At 42.9% G+C, this 19,242-nt stretch overlaps 1 protein-coding gene across 1 annotated transcript in view; it reads left to right on the forward strand.

The window, feature by feature from the left end:
• lrp1bb (low density lipoprotein receptor-related protein 1Bb) overlaps positions 1-19,242 on the forward strand; it is a 252,324-nt gene that overhangs the window by 106,518 nt on the left and 126,564 nt on the right. Inside the window, exons 7-14 of the mRNA XM_078285934.1 lie at positions 410-538; positions 2,869-3,126; positions 4,373-4,535; positions 9,611-9,833; positions 11,102-11,294; positions 11,420-11,563; positions 12,856-13,092; positions 16,133-16,313. Of these exons, the coding sequence (XP_078142060.1) occupies positions 410-538; positions 2,869-3,126; positions 4,373-4,535; positions 9,611-9,833; positions 11,102-11,294; positions 11,420-11,563; positions 12,856-13,092; positions 16,133-16,313 (1,528 nt within the window). The remainder of the gene's footprint in view (positions 1-409; positions 539-2,868; positions 3,127-4,372; positions 4,536-9,610; positions 9,834-11,101; positions 11,295-11,419; positions 11,564-12,855; positions 13,093-16,132; positions 16,314-19,242) is intronic.

The raw sequence follows: 19,242 nt of genomic DNA on the forward strand, positions 1-19,242 counted from the left end.
CTTCTCTCTCTCTCTAACCCTCCTCAGACCTGCCATCAGCCCGGCTTCTGACAGCCAGAAAAGGGGCGACACAAGATTTTTCTGGGGGGGTCAAAGGTGCCTCTAGTGGTGCGGTGTCAGATCTGGACTCGGTCCATGCCTTACACCAGGCACACGGCATAAAAACAGTGTAACCGTGCTGGAGGAGAGGGTTTAACGAAGGTAGCAGCGCTGCCTGGATTTGGGGAAGACATAAGAAAGAGCAGTTTGTAGAGTAGGATACTGCAGCTCCAAAAAAAGGCTCATTGGTTATAAAAGTAATTATGTCTGAGGTGCCAGAGTGAGGCCACATTAAGTATACTTTATGTATTTGGGTCATGTTTGAGCACACCTAATTTGTTACAAATGACTCTCTTCGTTTCTCCATAAGATCATGATGAATGTGCCGTATATGGCGCGTGCAGCCAAACCTGCATGAACACCTACGGGTCATACAGATGCAGCTGCACAGAGGGATACATCCTGCAGCCTGACAGGACGTCCTGCAAAGCCAAACAAGGTGAGCGGCGCGCTTGCATTAGAAAACAACATCATCTGCATAGTATGTATGTTTCTATTAATAACACGGGGCGGGTTTTTCCCAACCAGAGTGGAGTTCTAGTTTATCTTCTCCTTGGTTCTCACCAGCTTTGGTAGAGCAAGATTAATGTGGTTTACCAGTGACCACATCTATCACCCACATGGGAACGGGTAGACGTGGTCAGGCCGGGATAATGATAAAATTAATGAGCGTGAGGTTTTAAGTGGGAGCAGTCTGGAGTATTTTGTGCGGAGACAATGCCCAACGTCACCTTGATTTATGTTAATGTCTGATGCTGGTAACAAATCTGTCCCAATGAGTAAAATAGCCTACTTAGAAATTAAACAACCAAAAGAGGTATTGTGTTGTGGTGGTCCGCCATCCGCGAGTAAACAAGTTTAACCTTGTGCAGTATGTATTTGTGTCATGCGTCGAACCATGAAGTGAAATCTATTTTTTTAGGGTGTTGTAGCTATGGCGCATATGGGTTGAAAATAGCTAGAGGCACAGCACACCTAGCTGGGGAGAACACCACTGTTGCAGCTTTTAATCAATGTGACTGGTGTCCTACCAGGAATAAACTGAATATGATTACCCATAAACTTAACTGAACCCAATGCTCACACACATTAATATTAATTTAGCAGAGAGGGATTGCGGTACGGGGATAACTATGGGGTTACCATTAGTTGTAAAAGCTCATGAATATAAATTTCAGATAGTGCTCTCTGAGGCCAGAAGATGGGGAGCAGCAGGGTATGAAAAACATATTAAGGTGTTCGCCGTACGATTCAAGTTAAAAGTCTGCCGCACAAATTTTCTTTTTGGAATTTAATCTTGATTTAATCTTTTCTCATTTGGCTCGGACTAAAGTGAAAGATATAACATTTTTTATCCTATTTGTACACCTAACACAAATCTGTGACTTTACAGCACCCTGGTGGTTTTGCATTTCTGCTTGATAATGCACTTCCCTGATCCATGCTCAGTATGAGACTATAAATGGAAGTGTGGGGAGACGCATGTTCCATACAAGTACAATTGTATCACCTTTACTAACTAAATCATACATTATATGCTATATTTAATGGCAAGAACACTCTGGATATACAAATAACTTAAAGCAGACTCTTCACTGCATGCTGCATTCTTCAAACAAACAAACAAACAAACGGTATTAGTTTGTCAGCCTGGTACATGACCTGGATAATGATTATTTGAAAGGTTTCAGCCAAGCTTTGCTGTTATTGCAACACGAGCTACCACAGTCTGAGGTACGTTTGACTGAAAGCCGGGGCAGATCTCTATCAGCGAGCGCGACCAAAGCCCCATCCACCCCGCAGAGCGAGAGAATAATGGCCGGCTCCCTAAAAGTTGATTCGGCGGGATAAGAGAAGTGGTTTTGTGAGCAGACATTCTGATTTATTGCCCATATTAGGGGAGCAGCCCCTGACTTGAACTTGTGTGGGAGATCAGGATAAATAAGGGCTTTTTTTGGGGTGAACTTGATGTCAGGGAACGTACACGGTCAATTAAGCCCATAAAGCAGGTTATGTCAGTTTTACCACTGTGCACTGCGCTGCATTCCGCCGTAGCTCACAGCAGGGGAGGAGGACAGGAAAAAAAACACACTCTTCATTTGTCCGCCACTTGTCCTTATGTTTATGTGCCTAACGTGCTAATCAAAGAGCTTTGCTAACCTAATTGCTGCCTTGAATAAATGTACCTTTTTGATGCTGCTTGGTCCAATGTAGACAATAGGGTTAGACTGATCGGTTTGCTGATATATCAGGCCGATATTGGCCTTTTATTAAATACTGGATATTGGCTAGTCATGTGGTCCGCTTCTTATATGATGGAGGTTATTCCCTGATCACAGCTAGATAAAAGCAGTCTGTAAAACCTCCAATTATTTTTTTCTTTGCACAGTTTATTTATGCATTTAATTTTTCAATTATGTTTTTATAAGTTTCCCTTGCCATTTAATAGATGCAGTGGGTTTCCCTGCATTAAAGAGCTGCTAATCCATATAAAAAAAAAAAAATCACTCTTATGGGTTACAGTGGAGAGTTATAGTGTCCCATAGTGGTCTAAATGCTGTTTTAGTGCCTTTTCTATCCTGACAAGAATAAAATTCTGGACGAAACAGTGAATCCATGTTATTTTTTAATAGTCTATATTGGCATAAAATATTGACTTTGGTCTAAAAATATCAGTGTTAGCCTTGGTCGAACCATAGTAGGCATTTTTAGGTTTTTAGATGGTAGGTAAATCCTGAAATCCCCTCCATGTTCCTCCCCCCGCCTCAGACCCTGGCGACAGCCCTCCGATGCTTCTCATTGGCGGCTCGGATCGTATCGTCAGCACCCAGCTGAACGGATCGGGCCTGCAGCCCCTGAGGGCGCTGGATACAAACGAGACTCTGGCGCTGGATTTTCAGCACAGCCAGGAGACGGCATGCTGGGTTCTGTCGGCGGAGTCCTCGGGGCGACTTCGCTGCGCTAAGATGAGGAATCTGCGTGGATTCACCCAGGAACAAGAAATCAAAACACTGCAAAGTTTGCAAAGTGCGTTTTTTTTACCTCCTCTCTCTCCCTTTTTCTCTCTCTCTCTCAGTTACCCAAGGGTCAACTGTCATTCTACTCACGTTGCCTCTGTTTAGTCTTTTCATTTATGATGTAGAACAAGTTAATTAGGGTGAAAAACACTCATCCTTCAGCAGCAGTGTTATTCCACAAAATATTACCTGTGAGATCCAAACCAAGGTTATCTCCTCTGGAAAAATATTGTTTGCACTTTCTATGACTCCCATATATATATTGTGCATTACATGGGCACTCGTGAGGAATTGTGATGCCCTCATAATACCTTAAGATCACGAAAACATAATGATTATATACATTATATGAGCAATTAGTAAGCATTATACATATAACTTTTAAATAATTAATACGTACAGTGGATGGGGGGTTGTGATATCTCAGGTGATATCTCAGCCACTACCCGACTGATTTTGATGAAACTTGGAGGGATGATGCCTCTTCGCACTGCACTCTGGTGTTTTGAAAAAATACACTGATTGGCTTAATGAGGGTGCTGTGATTAAAGGTCAAAATTTAAACAGAAAAAAATACCATAACTGCTGCATCACCTGTCCAATTTTGGTAAAACCTGTCTTGGAGGGATGATGCAAGTTCAAGTTCAATTTTGTTTATTTCTATAGCCCTTTATCACAAGCCTGTCTCAAAGGACTTTACAGAGAATAAGCCTAACTAGATCTAACTGATCAACACTCAACCATAGAACAGAATGATATAGGACAAATGCATCAAATGCATCTTGTTACTGAGTGGCCCAAGGGGAGCCTGCATCAGTCATGGGGATGACATGCATTATCATGCATATGTATTTCGTATGCATTTCACTTGACTTAACGCTGACAATGATAACTTATGGTGCTGCATGGATTGTTTTATTATACTATGAGAACTTACAATACTTGTGTGTTTGTAACATGAGTCATATTGAAATGCAAGTTGACATATATTATAACTAGTCATAAACATTCATACGATACTTGTACTTCTAATTCATTATAAGTTATATCTGTAATGTTTAATGCGTGAGTAAGCATGTGTTCTTACAGCATAAGCATGGTCACAAGGCATTATGAGTGCCCTTCTAATGCTCTATAGATGTGGTAGTCATAGAAAGTAATACACAAATATACAGTATATGTAATGCAGTAATAGATGTTTTTGTGCAACTGTTTTATACCCGCATCTAATGTAACCCGTGTTGTTCCCCTTGCAGATGTCGAGCACATGGCCATCGACTGGCTGACAGGAAACTTCTATTTTGTAGACCGGGTCAGTGACAAGATATTTGTGTGTGACCGCAGCGGGGACACATGTGTTACTATCCTGCATCTAGACCTGCTGAATCCTAAAGGAATAGCTGTGGATCCTCTCATGGGGTGAGTAATCCTCGGCCTATATAATACATCGTCTCCGAGAGCTCCGCGAGGCTCATTTATCATCATGCATCTTTTGTTGCAAAAAAAACCAAAAAAACTCTTTTTATCACGGAAGGGGAAAAAAAAGAAATTCAGACCACGGATAGCCATTGGACTTGTCTGGAAGAATGTGAGCGCGTTACAGTGAAAGAATTTAAATGACTCCCTGTCCTTCCACTCAGCCCGCTTTCTGTTTGAGCTGCGTAATTTGGTGGAGAGCTGGTGATGCTCCAGACAGCTCCTACTGTCTAGACTTTCATTAGTATTCACTGATTTCACCCCGCATCCCACAGAAGCAAACGCCCCTGCAGGACTTTCCATTTGAGGATTTTTTTTGTGTCTGCAGAGATCACACGGGGAAAAAAAAAGAAGCTGAGCCACTGTGGAGGAGAGAAAAAAAAAAAAAAAAAACCTGCACACTGCAAACTGTAAATACTGAACGATTTACAGTGGCAGTCGACAAAATGTACAGCACGGGGTCGACAGCGGTGCGGATCAGCGCGTTGCAGAACTGGTTAGATACGTCGGTTTCTTAGCGGGTTTTTCTGTGGCAGGTTGTGTCATCATGCAGCAAAATGCAAAACACCTTAAGCAATTTAGCAAGCAATGCAACTGTCGTGGTTGGGGGGGGGGGGGGGGGGGGAAGGAACTGAGTCTTCCGAGGAGCGAATGCTTGCCTGATTATTCCAGTTATCAGCAGCTAAAAGCCCCTTCTGTCCTCTTATTCCCAGTGAGCAGGAGTTGGGAGCTTTAAAGGAGAGGAGAGGAGAGGAGAGAGAGACAGTGTCATTATATGGCTGAGGATACAAGGAACGGGCGGCAGGCTCGGATGAAAGAAGCTGTATGTCAGCGCCGGAGCTCATAGCGGAGCAAAGACCACTTGCAAACAACGCGACAATGAAAGCATCTGGCCCCTCGGCGCTGATTGCGTTAAACGGTGTCACGGCCGGCCCCCATAAGGCCGGGGCAATAATAAGCTCGGATCTTAGCAGAAAACACCTTTGATCATCGAAGCTGGACCATAAAGCTTCTTTATAGATTCCAGATTTCACTTCATACCACACACTCCACTGTATTGGATATAAAGAAAATAATTACTTGCTTTGTGCTTAATGGCACCGAGATTTTTGATTTCTTTGGCAGTACGTTAGTGTTCTCATTAAATACCTGTCAGCTACTGAGGAACAATATAGCTTGAAGTGAATGTACATTAGATTTTCCAGTGAAGCTGGCTGGCTCCCTGCGATTCGCCTTAAATAAATAAGGCTTGCTGTTCATTGTTCGTTGTTGGCAAGTGAATGGAACGACTTCCATTTAACTTCGAAGAAAATGGTGCGTAATTGTTCCTCTGGTCAAACTTGCGTGTTCCCTTGACCTTAAAAGTAGGTCGTAATCATGCATGACACACACACACACACACTCTCTCTCTCTCTCTCTCTCTCTCTCTCTCTCTCTCTCTCTCTCTGGTGCTGTGCTGTGTGCATAGAGGGATGATAGTGTGGATATAGAGTGCGCAGGCCCACGGGGGAGCTGGGCACGGATGCTGCCGGCTAGATTGGCTATATAAGACACAGGCATTTTTCAAGGCTTCTTCTCTGCCTCTAATTGGTGAGACATGGGTACAGCTGTTTCTGAGGAGGCGAGGCTGAGAGAGGTCTGTCAGCCCAGAGCAATGGAGCGAAAACAAAAGAAATCAGGGCGGTTTGAGATAGCGGCGCAGCGTGAGGCACAGTGTTTACAGAATACGTTCTGGCATAGCACTCCATTTTTATTGTTGTTTGATTCTCCCTCTCTGCCTCTCCGCCTCGCTCTCTCACCATCGGATAAGGCGTTTTGTTCCTTAACTTTGCCACAGGAAAGCTACGTGATGGACAGCCTATTCTTTCTTCCTTTAAAAGGCCCTTTGCAGGAGAGTTTGACGGAGGGTAAGGTTTGTTCGACTGCTGAAATTCTTATCAGCGCTATTAAATTGGAGCTTTCCATCAGTCCCAGTTTAGTGTATATGCCCAGTGACTGGAAAGGATACACTTTTTGGGAAATTCAATACAGTTGTGCCGGGCAAGATTAATGAAGCCCGGAAGGATAAAAGTATGTCAAGTTCACTGTTGTGTTCACTGCACTCTTGACTTAAATTGGTAAGTGCAAGAATCCAGAATTCATGGAGTTATTGCACTCAATGGATGCCAAAAGTCATACACTATGCAAAATAATTATTGCAATTGCAAAAACTAAAGTACAAATGTTTCAGCGCTCTAGCCATTGGCGCTATAAAAAATGTGAAAAGATTATTGAAGATTGCAAAAAAAAGTACATTTATTGAAATTAGGCCTATTTAGTGGGAAAGTGAGAAACAAATCTAAATTTATACACACACACACACACACACACACACACACACACATATATATATATATATATATATATATATATATATATATAAATACATACGGAGCATTATATATATGCATACTGAAGATTTCAAAAACAGATACCATGTAGTTTTACCTGAAACCAATAGACTGTACAGTGGGTAATCCTTCTCACCGTGATATTCACAGTCACAGTCTACCATTCACTTGATAATATTCAGTTCAATTCAAATCTGTACTGGGCCATAAGGTAAATTTTCTTTGCAGATAAGCGTTACAATCAAAACACAAAACAAATTTCTGCATTATAATCCATACAGATAAGAATCAGTCGATAAGGCCAGAAAGGAAGTTAACAGCGTGATACAGGACAAAACCAAGTCGCTCTTTAGTGCCGTCTACAATGTTCTTATATAGACACAAGAGGCTGCATCATTTCATGTGCAAATTAATCAATCTAACTGCAGTGGCTATATATGAGTCCCTGTGCTTTTACTCTGGAGAATAACATTGGTCTACCTCACACAGTCCTCTTAGAGATTTCACTTAGTTATGACACGTGTTAAACAGATTCAATAAAGCACTGATAAAACAAGGTCATCATTTTACCACACAGGTTAAAAGAGTACATTTTCTTCAGGAAAAACAAGTGCTACTGTAACTTGTTAAAGATTCCACATACATTTGTGTTGAAACATCATTTCCTATCAGCAGCAGATACTTAGAATTGTCCACCAGCTCAATTTCCTCGCCTTTAATGATAGTGGCTTTACCATGGCAGTGCATTAATTTCAGTATGAAAAGCTTAATTCTGAATGCAGAAGCTGAAGGACATTTTCAGGAATCTAATTATGTCCTACCACCGTTGTACAATGAATCCATAATACAATGAGCTCAGGTATGTTGTGAGCTTTGTGCAATTTTTATGTTTGAGGAGAATGGACTGAATGGACTGCAAGCTAATGATTGGAGAAGAAAAGAAGAACGCAGGAAATACCATGGAGGGTTCAGCTAAATCTGTTCGGTCTTCAATTCGACTATGACACTTATTATTTTTCAGTTTATTCTATCAGGACTGTTGATTCCCAGCATCCGGCACAGACCCGGTTGTGGCTCCGGAATGCGCAAGTACAGCGTCAGCACCGTCCTAATCCCAGAAAGCCATCATTTGTATGCCACGTGGAGGTGCACCTGTTCGGGGAGCTGGGTTTCTTGCTGACGCCGGCTGTTTTCCAGCACAGCCTGGGCTCAGGTTCAAAGGTCAGCCCATCTCTCCCCCGACTTGACTTGTGCGGATTAAGTCGGCTACCCGCGGCTGTCTGGCTGCAGCTCGTTATCGTCGGAGGCCGCCGGGTGCTCCGTCCTGCAGCCGGAGTCCTCACAGAGCCGCAGCGAGACAGCATGGTGTGCCTCCCACAGCAATTAAGAGCAGACCAGTGCAAAATAGCAGCTGAATACATTTTGAATACTTAAAGCGGTCATCCGTGAGAGCCTCGCTTTTTACTGCCATCTTTGGTGCTAAGACATAAGGGACAGTTCAGTCAGTGCTGTGGTGTTTTTTATTTTATTTTGTCTCCATGTTTGGTGCTTAGCGCTCATTGCTGCACTTCCCAGAGATCACCTGTCAATCAAACAGTGTGTCCTGTACTGGGATGTCTTTTTCCTTGGATTTTCTGTTGTTGAAGTTCTTTTCTTTGTCTGTTCAGCCATGGTGGCTATTGCTGCTCATGCTAACTACCCAGCTCTTCTATTTATAAAAAAAAACAAAAAAACGGAAATGTAAAATGCATCACTTCACTGTACACCATTTTTCCAAGGAAAGAACTATTAGACACTAGGTGTTTAGAACAGCAAATGGAAAAGCTGTAATTAACTGGGTATAGGTTGAATTACTATTGCGTTATATCAATTGATGATAGAGAGTAGCAAAAAGGACATTTATTTATATGAAAACGTCACAGATTATTACTTTAAAACTAAATGCGAGAAATGGCAAGATTTATTCAGGCTGTCTTGCAAGATTAACTAGGTCAACCTGAATGTGTTCAAATATTTGAAACGCTAATCAATAATAAAATAAATGTTTCTATCCAAGTATGCGTTTGTGTCTCTTGCCAACATTCTACAGTATATACTGTATGTATTCTGAAGGGATTAAAATTAAATTGCCAGACTTTATTGTTAGTCTTCTCAATTTCTTAACTTTTCTGCTCTGCTATTCTGGTGTTGGTTTCAAAATGGTTTACTATTGTAAGAACGGTTGCTGCCTGTTTATCCTCTTGCCAGCTATCATCACTTCTCATAAGACCTTATTTGATGGCTTTGTATGCCAATGGCAAACTCATACAGAGCATGTTACATTTACCAACATAATTACTGCCTTAATTAACATCTTATACCAGCAAATGTTCATACCGGTTTATCTAATAACTAATAATAAATGTATCATCACGTTACACAAGCCTAAATAATGAGGAAACATCTAGTGTAATGTATGTCTCTGCATATGCTGTGAATTATGTAATAGGAAAAGGACTTGGAAGACCTGGAGGTAAGAATGAGAGAGCTGCTCAGCCAGCAAAGTAGACAGCATCATGTACAGCATTGAAACTGACTGCTGTGCTCCCCCCCCCCCCCCCCCCCCCCCTCCCCTCCCCTCCCTGCCAGGATGCTCTTCTTCACCGACTACGGGAATGTGGCCAAGGTGGAGCGCTGCAACATGGACGGCACCAACCGGACGCGGCTGGTGGATGATAAGACGGAGCAGCCTACCGCCGTGGCGCTGGACCTGGTCAAGAAGCTGGTGTACTGGGCGGACGCCTACCTGGATTACATCGACGTGGTGGATTACCACGGCAAGAACAGGCACACCGTAATCCAGGGGAGTCAAGTGAGTGTCGGATTTCACTGTAAGCGCCGCTTCCGTGGGCTCCACATCACAAGGAGCCATTGTGGACACTTGCACGGGCAGACGGGGTGGGGTGGGGTGAGGTGGGGTGGGGTGGGGGGGGGACAATTGGCTTCTCTTATCACTACTTTTTCCTTCTTCAGCTGAGAGACTCCAAATTGTTACATGAGGAGTTCCTTAACTAATTTTCTGATTTTGGTTATTATGTTTTATCACCGCATGACAGGCGGCATATTCATTGCTTGTTGCCACAGTTCACTCTTCATTTTCACAGAAAGGTCTTTTGAATGGGCTATCCATAGTTAATTAAATTGAAGGAGGCGCGGCACACGTGGGCTGCGTCGGGCTACAAATGTGCACATCATTAGTCTCTCTCGTACACTTTTGAGGCCTTTAATTAGACTATTCATAAAAAGACCCCTTTCAAGCAACTTAAACTAGTGATTCACCCTCTCTGATGAAGGAAAAAAGGACATTTCAAGCACCTTATTGTATGTGCAGGTGTTCTTGGCATAATAGAGCCTGCTTCACAAGCTTGTGGCCTCTGTAGACGGAGAAGGTTCACCGCATTTCATCTACATGACAAATGCAGGACAGCTCCTTTCCGCCGCTGTTCAGTCACGAGTACCAGTGCAACATACACTGTCATTATATTGATGAACTGCGGCACTTAAATCACAAATACATTACTTGATCCATGAGAGCATTTGAAAAAACTGCCTCTACAATCACTATGTAAGGGGATCCTTCTAATTAAATCATTGCAAGCTTTTTTCCACCTTATAATGTTACTTATGCCTACAAAGCACCAGGTTTATGTAATTTTATGTAACTTCTCATGCATAGTAGGAATTATAGAAGTACAGTATATGCAGTCAGTAGGAGTAGCATATGGCGGCTGCTTTGAAAGTTGTTGTATTTGAGACCGGGCGCCAAGGTCACATCCGTAGAGAGAGGCGGTCGAGTGGTTTGCTTATTTATTATTTATTTATTTATTCTGACGCATGTTTCTTGGTGCCCCCGGTGCTAAGGCGTGGCCCAGTGGGCTTAGGTGTACTTCCTGTGAGCACAGCTCATCCAACCTTGTCTGTTCGTGCATGGGGGTGTCAGCCTGCTAAATGTAGCATGGAGGCTGGGGTGTCAGGGCCAGTGGAATCTTTATAATTTATTTGCTCTATTCCTCTTGTGTTCTTGAGTTATTTTTGACTTCAGGGGTGAACTACAGTGCGCTGGATCTTCTTGTTTTCCAGGTGTCGTATATTTACGGATTAGCTGTGTTTGAGGACTACCTGTACGCCACCCACTCTGACCCTTCCAGAGGGACCACCACCGTGGAGCTGCTGCAGATCCATAGGTTTAACATCACAGTAGAGCCCAGGACACTAGCCAGCCTGGGGAATTCTAGAGGAATCCGTGTTTACCACAAACTCACTCAGCCAAAAGGTAAAGGACATTTTATACGCGGATTAACACGTGCAAACAAGCGTCTAGAAGTCTACTCCCGTACTGAAAGAGGATGTTTCATAGGTTGATAATGGATTCCCTGTCTCTCCTGATTCTGTCTACAGTCAGGAGTCACGCGTGCGAGACGGATGCGTACGGGAAGCCAGGCGGATGTTCCCATATCTGCTTACTGAGTGGCAGCTACAAGTCCAGAACCTGCCGCTGTCGTACCGGCTACAGCCTGGGCTCTGACGGACAGTCCTGTAAAAGTTAGTACATATTTCGCCCCGACTAGGTGTAACATCGTGTATCATCATGTATCCTCTGACAAAGTCGTGTTCTTCCCCATGTAGTAACACGGTAACGCCTGTTCCAAAGGATTGTCATAGCAAGCGCTTCGTATTCGTGATTAGCAAGGATCTGTCTCATGTATGCATGAAAAGGGCAACATAAGGCAGAGGACGTCCTGCATCATTGCCATTTCTGATATTGACATGTGCCTATAAAGGTCATGCGTCATATTAGAGCAGTGGGTGTGCCACACATGCATCAGCCTCAGACTGACAGTGATAAAGATGAACGCCGGTGGACACGGACCCATTTGAAAATGACGTTCCGCTATCGACCTGTCGCGAGCCTGATTCATTATTGCCATAATGGGGTTTTAAGTTTGTCTGCATTTGTTGGCTGGACTGATCAATTGGTGGACATTGTGTAGTTGACAATAAAAGCAGAAGATCAAATTGATGACACAATCTGAGGCCCACCACATTTCGATCGGGGTAACGAAGCGTCGGGCGGCTCGCCGTGACACATTTGATTTATTCCCCTCTCCTAGATGTTCTGATGACACCAGCTCTCTCTTTCCCTCTCGCTCTCTCCCTCTCCCTCAGCATAATGAGATTCGGTGCTAAATGGTAGTGCTTCTTCATACAGCAGTCACGGCGGGGTTTGATATCTGGGTCTCTTGCAATGCTTAATTGTCTCCTGGGTAGTTGGTCTCTCCCTCACAAGATGATAAATTGAAGTGAGGCATGTGTGGTCCTCACCCCCAGCATCCCAGTCTCCTGGGTAGGTGCTGAGAGCGAGGAGAGGTCTGCTTCTCTCACTGGAAGCCCTCCTTCATTCCTCCTCTGCCTCTCCGGAGGATCCCCAAGGGTTCGGGAACATACAGCCCCCTGAGCGGCTGGCGGGCCGCCGAGGAGCTGCCTCAGCTTTCTAGGGCTCTCTGTTTGCCTTTCTACCCAGACGCCATGCTATTTTAGATCAGAAGCAGTGTTCACAGCCAAGGCAAGTATTGCCATTGTCTCTGTTTGCTCAAGCATTTTCCTTCTCTTACTGTCAGGGCAGTTATGTAGCACGAGCGTGATTGAGGGGGTAGAGTATAGTCATTGGCACTGATTACTGGCTCCATTAAGGTGAATGGATGGCCCCGGCTCTGGCTCACAGATAAGAACAATGTGGCCGGTAAGAGGGTTTAATGCCGGGATCAGCATTGATGAATTAGACCAATTAATTGACAATAAGAGTAAAAAAGGGTTCTTTGTCTCTTGCCTTGTAGAGCCCAAAAACGATCTCTTCCTGTTCTACGGGAAGGGGCGTCCCGGGGTCATCCGAGGCCTGGATATGAACGTCAAGTCCAGCAACGAGCACATGGTGCCAATCGAGGACCTGGTCAACCCGCGAGCGATCGACTACCACGCAGAATCGGGACACATCTACTTTGCCGACACCACCAGTTTCCTCATCGGGCGGCAAAAAATCGACGGAAACAGCCGAGAGACGATACTCAAAGACGGTGGGTCTAGTTGCTTCGTTATGCTAAACATTTTGTGCAGCATTTCTTGAAGGTGTATGAAGCTCTCTGCATGCAATATCTGATATCAGTGAGTAATATTTTGTGAGAATGATATAAAGTTACAGCCATTTCACACGCTTTCTGTGCCACAGTCCCCCTACTATATTGTGCATTTCACTTGGCAGGGCTTAAAATTAACTTTTTGGCTCACTAGCTAATGTGGCTAGTGGATTTCAGAGTAACCAGCCAAAGTGCATTTTCACTTGCCAAAACATGATTGCAGCGAATGTAACTGCATGCATTTCATTATCTTTATTCGTAATCATCATGATTAGAGAATGACAATGCAATTTATTTGTATCAATGTAATTTTTTATGACTACTCAGCAATCTTATATTGCCCAAACTTATGATTAATAGAGTAATATACAACAATACAGGAAAAGAAAGTAGGTTTGGGAATTGATAAGATGTTATGAAAGTCGATACCTTGATGATTCATTGTTAAACTGATTCAGAGATCTAGCGTGTAACCATTAGTTCACATTTTGCGACTATTTTTAGACTTTGTGCGAGTAAAAAAATGCAGAGCAAATACAGAGGAGTTCTTCTCACTTGTCAATAGGGTGATGATGTTTTTTTGTAGGCCAACCTGGAAGCTAGCTCCACCTTGGTTCGTTGACCACGACCCCACTAGAACTTCAGTGGGTTTTTGCATGTGGTTTTGGATTGATGTCAAAAATGAAGCTCTGTGTTTAACACAGGCATTATATGAGATAATCTTCACAAATCAACACTTCTTTTGCACATTTTAAAGCGTAAAGGTAATCAATATTAGTAAAAAGCTAATGCTAGGCTAACCTGTGAAAAGATTAACTACAGCAAAGGTCGCATTCCTCCAACGTCATGAACAGTCAAAGCTGAAGGTAACACGTTAGCTAGCAGGCTAACGCTATGCTAGCTAATTTAAAAAACAGCAATTAAAAAAACAACTGGAAAAAACTATAAAGTTGTAAACTTACTGAACTTATCTGCAATGGAATATCATTAATTTTAAAAGAGTACTAAAGCTTAGAGGCTTTAAGGCAGACTATTCAGCGTCAAACCCGCTGTACAATTTCTAAGACAGTTAGCCATTTGTTAGCAACTTACTTTACTTGGGAACATAAAAGCTTCAACTTTCACAAATGGGATGTTAAATGGTTTATTTTATCTCACAGAACAAAACATGAAACTGTCTTAAGCTCTTCTTAACCACAGACCTTATTTCAGGCTTTTAACCAAAGCCCCATTCAAGTCGTAATCACTTTTCAGCCGAGGGAACCCGTGGCTCAAATATGTTAACTCACTTCCAGGTTTTAGGACTCAGGACTGCACCTCTCTATACTGCGCACCATTCACCATATGTAAATTAAGGCTCACACATTTCAAGAGCTTGGCATTGTTAAAACAAAATACACAGTGGGATGGAAACAGATTCAAAGGGTGATACAAAATATATTGAAATTACGTCTCATAGGTTTTCATAGGCTGAGTTGTGATTTCCTTGCATGGGTTTAGTCTCACTGAATTTTTATAGCAATAATTCATGGATTAAGGGTTAAGATTGAGAGTGAGATTTATAGGTATTCATTTTTAATACTAACATAGTTAATAGAATTGACTTTTTTCTTAGTGGTCGACACACTAAGTACATTGTATATTGATCTACATCTCTGTTGCATAATTTAAAAAGCTGTTAAAGAAGCAAAACCAGCATTTGATATGGGTGATTTATGGGTAATTATTTATTGACACATAAAAAATACAACTGCTCAGGAGTAGCCAGCATGTGCGATATTATTGAGGGTTTTGCTAAACAGATAGGCGAATCACCAAAACAGAAAAAAGCCAATGCAACTGCAATTATCACACATGATAGATGATTTTTTTTCAAGAAGAGAAATGCCCCGGACCCCGTGTCACCTCTGCTGCGAAACAGTGATGTCACGGAGGAGAGGTCAGAGGAGGAGGACGAGCCAGGCAGAGGAGAGGAGGGAGAGGAAGGAGAGAGAATTTGGCCTAGTTTTTCCGGATAAGGGGTCTGATTGCTTTTCTGTTGTAGGCCTTGCCATTTTGTGCTAAAAGCATTTTTCCTGTTTTGTTCTGATATTTAAAGAATGGATAAAAAGCCTGAAAGCATAAAGCAGCGTATCAACTTCGGTGCATGTAAAGTCTTTGCATTTCATTACCAGGACAATTAGGATATCTGTAAATGTAATGGGGGGTGAATTTATTGTACATTTATGCTGACATAGGTTTGGTGCCAGTGCAGCACTAAATTATGTACGCCACTAAAAAGTTGGTCTGGAGCCCTGTGATTCCTTTCTTATACATATTATCTTTATAGGCCTTTATAGCAGCCACATTACCAAGTCTGGAACTGGACTGAAATCTGCTACCAGTCCCAAAATAGAAGGAATAAAATTGTTATTAACTGTTCATACCATAATGTTTTAGTATTATATTACTCAGCTCCACATCTCTCTCTTCCCTCGCTCTTCTCTCTAACATTACCATGCTCAATCTGCTGTTATGAGCTTCAGCTGTAGGGAAGCCGCTGCCGTACTGCGTTAGAACTGAACTGCACTCTCCGACTCACTGGAAAAATATTAACAGTCATTTTCACAGCGGACCAGGGAGGAATCGAGAGCAAGGCGGTTCTGTAATCATTTTAAAATTGTCATTTTGTTCTGTTTAAAAAAAAAAAGAGCGACAGAACATGCCACAGCACCAATCCAAGCCTCAGTACTGGGGGGAAGCTTTTTGTTCATACCGACACTAGATCAGAAAGCCTCACCCACCAAAGCAGTTACTCACCGATTTCAAGCCCGGGCTGATCCTCTGGACAAAACCAGATGTGGGAAAACCTATTTGTGTCTTCATACCAAAGGGATGTGTCACAGCTAGCATAAGCAGAGAAAAATAAAAACAAAACAATAGGGGAATATATGAAATTTCAGATGATAATTCTGCTGAATTCTATGCTATTGATTTTTAGACCTCGACAATGTTGAGGGGATCTCAGTGGACTGGATTGGGAACAACTTGTATTGGACCAACGATGGCTACAGGAAGACGATCAGCGTTGCCAGGTTGGAGAGAGCCTCCCAGACCAGGAAGACTCTGTTGGAGGGGGACATGTCACACCCCCGAGCCATCGTGGTGGACCCCCTTAACAGGTCAGAAAAAGAAGCAACCTCCCTCCAGATTTTCAGTTCATTGTTTTATTGCATGTAGAATTCACTCTTGGATCCAACTCCAGAAGAAAAGACAGAGAAAGTTTTTGTGCAGATTTCTCAGTTAAGCCGAAAAGTTGCCTAGCCAAATCTCAAAGATTAAGTGTAAATTATGAAATTGCCAAGCAAAGCATTAGTGCAGGATTTTCACTTTAATCTTATAACGTTTTTTGTTTTTTTTGAGACACACTGATCGGTGCATTCATCACAATCTCACCCCAAATAGATTGCTTCACACATAAAAAGGATTGATATGAAGAATGTACGCCATGGTTGTTCTCATGGTTGTTCTCATGGTTGTGTTTTTGCATCATTTTCTCAGCAAAGTCATCTTTGAAAGTTGCCTTCGATGGCAATGTTGGAATTTAATCAGTCCCAGAATTCAGTGAGAGATCTTTTTTATCTCCTAATTTAAAGCACATCTGCTGCTGTCTTATGAACCGTGAGTGGAAGAAATATTATTTGAACGGAGAGTGTTTCTGTGTCGTGCCGTGGGATGATTCATGGTATCCAGAGCTCTGATAGCATCTGACTGCTGCCAAAAGTGGCATACTACAATCTGTTGTGTGTTCCCTCTTGTGTCGCTGTCGTAGATACATAAACTATGTTTCATGTTAGCAAAGACCACTGTGCCTTTTTATAGATCCCAGCGTCTCTGTGCTCAAGGCTTAAACCGGTGTTAGCCCACACCAAATATAGCAGGCAGCAGTGATTTTCAGGCCTCGAGCTGGGATGTTTCAAACACATCGACCTGATGCAGGTGTGCACCCACGCACACACTCATATCGACAAGCAGCTACACACACACACACACACACACACACACACACACACACACACACACACACACACACGCACACACTCAAAACGAAAAATGCTGCAGTCAGTCTTTCTCACTCATTGAAACTTGAAAGTTGAAAAAGTGCGGTATTTCCCAGATGATTCACTCATTCATTCTTGGCTTTGATTGTCTGTGGCTGCTGGTCGATTCCAGCTGTCTTTTAGGCTTCATTCACACTGAAGGTCTTCATGCTCATTTACACATATCTCTTCTAAGATGTAACTCATATCCAATGCCAATCTGAACTCGCAGGAATGTCGAAAAGACACGCGTGAGCGGAGTAGCAATAACAAAAGATTCATTCCGTTTTTGTAGCTGTGCCCCTCCTACTTGTCACAAACACTTTTCAGTCATAGTATACGCCTTCCAGATTTGATTGAATTGAGGCGTCTCCCACATACCACTCAAGTCTCTATTTGACTTTCTTTCCATTGTTGTGTCTCATTGTCCTCCATGCTAACGCCGCTCGGCCGAGCCGCCGTAGCACCGGAATTCTGACAATTGTGATTGACGTAAGATTTACTTACGCTGGCAAATTCTGATTTGAGCGTTCAAATACAAGTCACATGTAGGTCGCATGCCTCAGGATCCAATTTTGTAGCACATATCCATTTGGTCCAGATCAGAATTGAAAAAATATGACTCCATGCAGCTTTTTGCTCCTCACACTGGAAAACATCAGATCTGTGTCACATATAAGAAAACAAAACTTTCATCTACAGTGTAAACGTGAGACTGGAAATCGCACGCCGGCCTTTATACAGCATTTCATTAAGACACTCTGCCCTGTGATAACTTGCCAACAGTATTGTTGGGGGGAGGATATCATTTCCTTTTGTATCAAAGGATTAATCACTTTTACTCCGACCCTCCCACTGACAGCACACATGATTAGAAAAGCGGGTTTTGGGCTTCCGAGGGAGCGTTCCGCCTGCACCAGACACCCCTTTGATCTCTATCGGCTCTGCTGGAAGGGTCTCTTCAGGTGAAATGGATGCATCTCTCCAGCTGATTTCCCCGACTACGTTCTCCCCACCATATTTTCCGCTCGGTTTGTCACCTCCGGTCTGTGTTGACACGATAAGGATTACCAATGTCGACTTAACTCAGTCGCACCTCTCTATCTTTGCCGCATTAGGGCCTCTTAGAGTCTCATAAAGGTATTCACACAAACATCTGCACACAAATACCGCTTTGACTTGAGTGGCGCTGTGCTCGGCTTTGGTCAGTCCTGAAGGTGTGTGTATGGGAGTGTCACGATACGATAGAATTTTGACTTCAATACCAACACTAAGTTTAATATCTAAAAATGCAATGCTACTACGGTACCACAGTAAATGAGAAAAAACATCCAGCAGTGTGTTTCCATGCTTTGTAGCAACTTTTGCTCAGGGGTTTTATGTCGGTTGGGTATGGAAATAGTTGGTGGACTGTTTGACACATTTTTTCAGCTGTTGTTTGCTGACTGCTGCAGTCCAGTTCACTTTCAAAAGCCAGACTATAAATCTCAATCCTATAATACCAAACCTCCTTCTTCTTCTTTTAAGTATTTCAGTCCACATGTACAGGTGATGCCGAAGTGGAATTTCAGCTCGCAGAACACATTATTGACTGACACAGTATCGAACGCTTATAAAATTCAATATGAAATTCAGTCTTTCACAATGATATTGAAGTAGTATTGAATTTTCGGTTATGGTGACAGTGCTGGTGCACGGTGTTGACGTTGTGCCGGTGCGGAGCAGCGCTGAATAATTCATAGGGTCGTAAAGATGACTTGGAGACAGAGGGGGCTTCATTCACCCCATATCCCATTCTGTTTCATGTTCCCTTAGCCGAGCTTCTATCATTGATGAGAAACAGGGGGCCACGTGGCTCAGTCAGCAACACTCAAACAGAGAAAATCCCCTGAGCGCGGTTACTAGAGAACAGATCACGTCAAAGCGTTGACCCAATCACTTTTCAAATACCACAGCCCCGCTGAGAGTTGCAGTCTCGGTGCACACGAGACACGAGACGGAGCGAAAACGT

This window comes from Centroberyx gerrardi, chromosome 10 (assembly GCF_048128805.1).
Source record: "Centroberyx gerrardi isolate f3 chromosome 10, fCenGer3.hap1.cur.20231027, whole genome shotgun sequence".
In the NCBI taxonomy this organism is placed as follows: Eukaryota; Metazoa; Chordata; class Actinopteri; order Beryciformes; family Berycidae; genus Centroberyx; species Centroberyx gerrardi.